At 35.9% G+C, this 6,127-nt stretch overlaps 1 protein-coding gene across 2 annotated transcripts in view; it reads left to right on the top strand.

The window, feature by feature from the left end:
* Positions 1 to 403: 403 nt before the first annotated feature.
* Positions 404 to 6,127, top strand: part of TRIP12_1 (Ubiquitin-protein ligase) — a gene marked incomplete at its 3' end in the record, with an annotated part of 49,966 nt that continues 44,242 nt past the window's right edge. The window contains exons 1-4 of one of the 2 annotated variants that reach the window (XM_051218324.1): positions 404 to 649; positions 2,926 to 3,039; positions 3,081 to 3,114; positions 4,604 to 5,040. In XM_051218324.1, the coding sequence (XP_051074176.1) occupies positions 2,972 to 3,039; positions 3,081 to 3,114; positions 4,604 to 5,040 (539 nt within the window). In that variant the 5' untranslated portion in view covers positions 404 to 649; positions 2,926 to 2,971. Of the gene's footprint in view, positions 650 to 2,925; positions 3,040 to 3,080; positions 3,115 to 4,603; positions 5,041 to 6,127 lie in introns of those variants that run through there. The other variant, XM_012940671.3, reaches the window with a different exon arrangement.

Raw genomic sequence — 6,127 nt, 5'->3', positions numbered from 1 at the left:
AACAAGGAAAAGACTCGGTCTACGAATTGGTGCGCCAGATCACATCATGCTCACCACTGAAGATACCACAAGTATTTGGACGGATTTCTGTTCTTCAGGCAGAAGTTTGCGCTTATGATGTCGTTCAGAAGATTGATGAGGGCTCCACAACAAAACCATCCAGCTCAGAGAACAGAACTCCACCAAGTATTCGGAGTTTGACAACCCCTTTAACGTAACATTTTCATAGTCGGAATATGCCAACCCAGTCAAATCAGAAGCCAGAAATGAAGGGATTAGAAAATGCATTTGAAAGGCCATGGATATATTGAGAAGCGTTTAATCAAGCTGGCTAATGGTTGTAAGAGTTGCGTAGCATGATGAGGTATACTTGTATGTGCTTTGTTCAGAAGCAGTTTAAATGTGAATTTTGAATTGCCTACAGTTAAGTAACCCAGAATTTCCATATGTTTGCAGATAACCATATTTTTCTAAAATGTCTTCCACTTTTGTTTGACTCAATCATTGCTTGATGCTTTCATATTCTCGATCGTCTTTGTGATCAGCTGATAAGCTCTTAAGGTTTTCTTCCGTCGAAGGGCCTTCACTTTACGAAATAGGTCAGTTTTAGAACTAAATGGATTTCAAAGCTTATCAAAGGGTGGTTCGTGTAAGTATAGCTATGGACTTGGACATTTTAAGTTCCTTTGGTACTAGTTTGTAACTCATAGTGGCTTCCGTCAATTATTGATTCGATCTAATCCGTGTAAATATCTCATTAAAACCGAAACACCACGCTTCCATGATTTACACAGTAATACTACATATACCACATAGCTTTTTATTTGTAGGAACTCTTCTATTCACTTACTGTAGTGCCGAAGCGTAATGCAATCTGATTCGTAGTTTTTCATTCCACTCTTATCAAAGCTTTGTTAAAAAAGGCGGTTTCACCTTTCAGAACTCCCACGCAGCCTCACTCAACAAGCCTGATAATTTTTCTAACCTTTGTCTCCCATCTGGTTCTAGATTAGGTGAGTAGTGTTTTGCTACTTTAGTGAAGATTAGTCATATCAAAATAAGTTGGCCTTTCACGTGCTAACTTGAAGTTAGTTTGAAAAACAGATGTAAGAACAGCGCTGATTTTCAGTTTCTAAAACTTTTGAGGCTTATATTGTCTCCACGGTCAACAATATGTATTCATGAACATTGTGGAATGTCTTGTGTAATCATGGCTACAATACCGGTCATTAGCATCCTTTCGTCGCCTCAAGGATGAGTCCATGTACTCAGTACATGCTTAGCACAATCATTATACGGATATAAAGTATCGTGCTTGTATTACTTACATCGACCACCAAAAAACCCTTTTTTAGTGATCTATGTCAATAATGGAATCTGTTCTCATAATCTCTTAATTTACTTCAGTATTAGGAATGGAACTATTCTCATACTTGAAGGAGTCCACTCCTGTACAACATCATTGAAAATAAGAATAACATAATTTTCTAATTGAGACAGTTTTCGGTTGGAATTTAAAAGTGATGCTGCAACATGATCTCCATCCGTCTGAACAGTCTACTTGCTAAAATGTTTACTATAATATGACTAGCTCTATATCTGTGTGTTATGGTAATGCAATTGTGTATACTTTACGATTAGTAAGGTTGTGTATCACAACTAAAGTAATTTATCGACATATCGATGGTTTTACTGAGAAAAATTACATATATTATTATAGAAAACATTGGTAGTTCGATAAAACGCCAAAATGAATTCAAGTTAGATATTTTAAACAGGTCCCTTCTATAAATTTAAATGATACGGTAAGCCGAGTTCAGTGCAAATAATAGGAACGATTGCCATATTTTCTTTCAAAAGCGTTATTATTTTGACCTGTATAGTGTCCTTTGTAAGAGAAGTGAGTCAGTCAGCTACAACGGAGGACCAGACACACATATGCATCGGTCCAAGTTGCCAAACCGCATTAGCACAGCAAAATAAACATCGGATTCATAGGAGTAGTTAAGTCAATGGTGGCAATATATAAAAGAAAGATTGCATATAAGGATATAGTACATGAAGGAAGAATTAGTTTGTAGAAAGAAAGATAGGAAGCGATTTTAATCTCTTACTTTAAGGGAAGACAGAGAGCTTATACACCTACGCCATTGTGAACGATTCTGAGTCATGTCACCAAGAGTCTCCAACCATTGGTTACGATAGTCGCGTGGACTCCAACCAAGTAGTCTGCATCTACCAACATGGCTCAGACTAGAAGTTAGTGACTTCAAGCACTGATGCCACGTTTTGGTTTGGCCGCCCCTAACTTTCTTCCAACTATCCAACACCGGTTAGCATTGCACGTCGTAGTAAACAGTGTTCAGGCAACCATCTCAGTCGATGAAGATTCACAACCTCATCAACTGACTTGCCATCATTCCCTAATACCCTGTGTTTAATCTTATTATTACTTACCCGGTGATCCCAGCAGATACGAGCAATATTTCTAAGACATCTGTGGTCAAATGCTAGTAGTTTACGAGTATCTTCAACTCTTAATGACCATGTTTCGCAGCCGTAAAGTAAAACAGAACGAGCTGCCGCGCAGTATACTCGTCTTTTTATCGATAGACGGATATCTCGCCTCCTCCATAGGTGATGTAAGTTGGCAAAAGCCAAACGAGCTTTTCGAACCCGTGCTGAGATTTCGTCAGACACCAAGTGAAAATGGCGTTGTATGGCTAGATATTTCGAATACGGTGTAGTTTAGTTTCAGCGACCAAAGTGAGATATCTTTATCTACGTATGCGACTGTGATGCTAAGGGGGCACATTTATTTTACTGATGTTACTTAAATCAAAGCGTGTCATGACCATTGTTCTGCTTTTTATATATATATATATATATATGATGTAGTCTTAGTGTGTTTTTTTTTTGTTATAGATTGAGAGTATCACACCTGGCATGAGCGGACCACAGTGTGTTCCTTATGGCTGGTAAACGAAGAAGATCACATAAGTCTTCTAAGGTTTTAGATTCTGAGTCTGCAAACAAACGGTAAGGACTTTTTGAAGTATAATCCTAGTGAATCATTTTAGGTTTATTGGTAACACTACATCGCACAACAGTTCTGTAAGTATTTGAATTTGTACACTTCCGATCTTCATTTTATCAATAATCTAAAATTATTGCTCTTCTGTGTCTTACATGGATGTATATTACTTCGTATCAGGGATATAATAGTATCAAGTTGTCGTATGTCTTATTAAGCTTGTAGATTAATTTTTTAGTAACTCCGAATTTATGTAAAAACAATCAATAGATTTGTAACAGGTACCTAGCGACGTATTATGTAAACTTGGTTTCATACACTACACTTAATGAAATGAAAATATTATGAAGGAAGAGTAGGGGAACAGTAATATAAAGTAGAAGCAATACGAATATGATTTACTGGAAGTATATAATTTAAATAAGAAAACACTTTTCATAGTGAAATGATTCAAATATTTTTAGTTCTTTGTAACGAGGTTATTTTAAGTGAAATCACCCTCTTCGGAAATTATTGATAAAAACCCATCAAGATCTCTGGTTTGTAGTAATTTCAAGTCTCACTTGAATCTCCAATCTTAACTAAAATTTAGGGATTGAGTGCCGTAATGTTTACTAATCTTTGCTGTAGCTTAAGTAGGCAAACGGTTAATGTACATGTTTTGCTACGGTAGCTAATAGTTTGAAATCAGAATTTACGTGTTAACTGACATGACAGAAGAATTATATCAGCTCATAGTTGAGACTCGTCACAAAAGTGATAATTTTTTTATTTTGATGTTAGTTAATAGTTGAGAGTCTCTTGGTAGCACTATGACCTAATAGCTTACTCATAAGTTCCTGAGTATTTCAGTTAAATATTACTTGTTAAACTGAGATATCAATTGTTGTATAATAGTTGAAGATGGTTCTCGCAAAGTGGTCATTTTTATTGAACATTCTGACATGTGGGAAAATTTCTTTTTCTTTTCCTTGTGAAGTATTCCATTCTGTACCTATGCACCTTGTCAATGATGTCCTAGTTGATGATGATATTTTTACTTGTAAGCTGCCTTTCTGAGCTTTTGGAGTATGACGACTGATAGGGACACATTTATCGAGGTTTCATGTCATCGCGTTTGCGTGTTTTCTTTCTAATTAATCACTATTATTTCATTGAGATTATGTTATAACTGGGCACCTTTGTAGATTACTTTCTAGACTATACAAGTAAGGAAAACGTTTGAAAAGCAATTTTCCAGTATATGCCTCTGGTACTAATCTTAGTTGAATTTGGAGAAATAGCCCATCGCTATTAATAACCTCAAAGTTGTAATGGTGTACATATTTCAATATCAGTTACTAGTTTTTACCACTGCGAGCTCCTTACTGAACTTCATTGTATCCAAATCTTATGATGTGAATTTTGATTGAATCTGTTCTAAAATATCTGACAAAGTCAAGTCTAATTTTTAAGTTTGGTCTGAGGCAATTTAAGTATCTCGAGTTGAGAATCGAGATTATTCACATATGTATTTAGCACACCTGGTCAGTATACTGTTTTCTGAACTATTTTACTATTTAATTTTAGTGCTCCGAAAATTCAGGTATTTCAACCTGCTATCTTCATAGTCAGAACCATCCAGTCTTACGTGCTTCTGAGCTATCTGAAGACAGCAGTACAGCTCCATCTAAAGTGACTGAGACACAAGACTCAGTTTCCTACACATCACCCATTTCCGAAATAAACCGAGCCAAGTATAATTTTGTACAAAATAGACACACTACTAGTAGATTGAGAAGATTATCGGAAGCCTCTTCGCCCACTTGTACTCTCCAAGAAAGTTCAGTCTCTGAACAGACAAAGAATTCAGCAAATAGTACGACTCAGTTGAGTTGTCAGTCAAGCACCCAGATCGGACGCAGAACTACTAAAAGGAGTTTGCATTATTCTGAAGATATACCATCTTTTTCCCAAGATAAATTAAGAGCTGCTAAACGCCAGCGTCTGTCTAGTTCAAAAGCTCGGTAAGTAAGAGAATATTTGTGCTTCACTAGTTTTAGGCTGCATAATTCAGAACAAATCCTCTTTCAATACTCTGTACTTGTTTTTCCACAAATGCTTAAGCGCTTAGATCATTTCAGGTCATTTTGCTCATTAAAGTTCTTTTATATTTTGGAAACCCCAGGTGGAATATTATAAATCGATACTGAACAGTGAAATTCATCGATCCACTACCCACTATTTCTAACCGTTAATAATGATTATTGTACAGATCTCGATCAAGAAGTCTGCACTCCTCCACATAGGTCAGATTCCATAGAATGATAGTGGATCTTGGTTTAGCGCATTCCTAACAACATGATACGTAAAACTTTCGAAAAGGTTTGCTTAGTAAAGTCCCTAGTTAGAAGTACAGCGTTTACATGAAGCTACTGACAAATATGATATAAGGAAACCCTGGTCTCAGTCCTGATTTCCAACTGATTTGTTTGCTCCTTCATAAATACCTAGCTTCATTCTTAACAGATCAGAAAGTGTATTGATAGTACTTAGCTATCTACTTTTTGCTTACGGTTTTGTATGGAGCGATGGGCTAGTGGTTAAGGCGTTTTAATATCGGCCACTCAGTCCCACCTCGTACCGCCTACTTCATTTTGTTTGGGTGGGTAGTGTCATTAGCCCTCACATTTAAAGTGTAGCTCATACTCAACTACCTGAGAAATGAGTGAATCATATTATATTGATGTTCTAGGCGTGTGTTTTCTGACGCACACTTTTCTAATTAAATCTTTTCTTAGTAGTAACAATGGTACTTGATAAGATTAATATCACGTGATTGTCTAACTTATTTGCAGTAATATTTTTTTTCAAAATGTTTAAAATATTTTGCCGTTAGATTAATAGCTTTTATCAGGCAAAAATCGATCTGATTACTTAGCTTGATTCCTCATATTTAAAGTTTTGTATGACCATTCATTCATCTGGTGGCTATATTTATCATTTACTGAATACTAAGATTAGTTCAGAATACAATGATATGTTTTTATAGTCTACTTTGATGAAATATCTTTCCACTGACTTTTTGTTCATCAACTTATTGTGTTTTATGCA

Source organism: Schistosoma haematobium, chromosome 1, assembly GCF_000699445.3.
Source record: "Schistosoma haematobium chromosome 1, whole genome shotgun sequence".
Classification (NCBI taxonomy): domain Eukaryota; kingdom Metazoa; phylum Platyhelminthes; class Trematoda; order Strigeidida; family Schistosomatidae; genus Schistosoma; species Schistosoma haematobium.
Note: the sequence above shows the minus strand (reverse complement) of the source record. Positions and strands in the feature narration are given on the sequence as shown.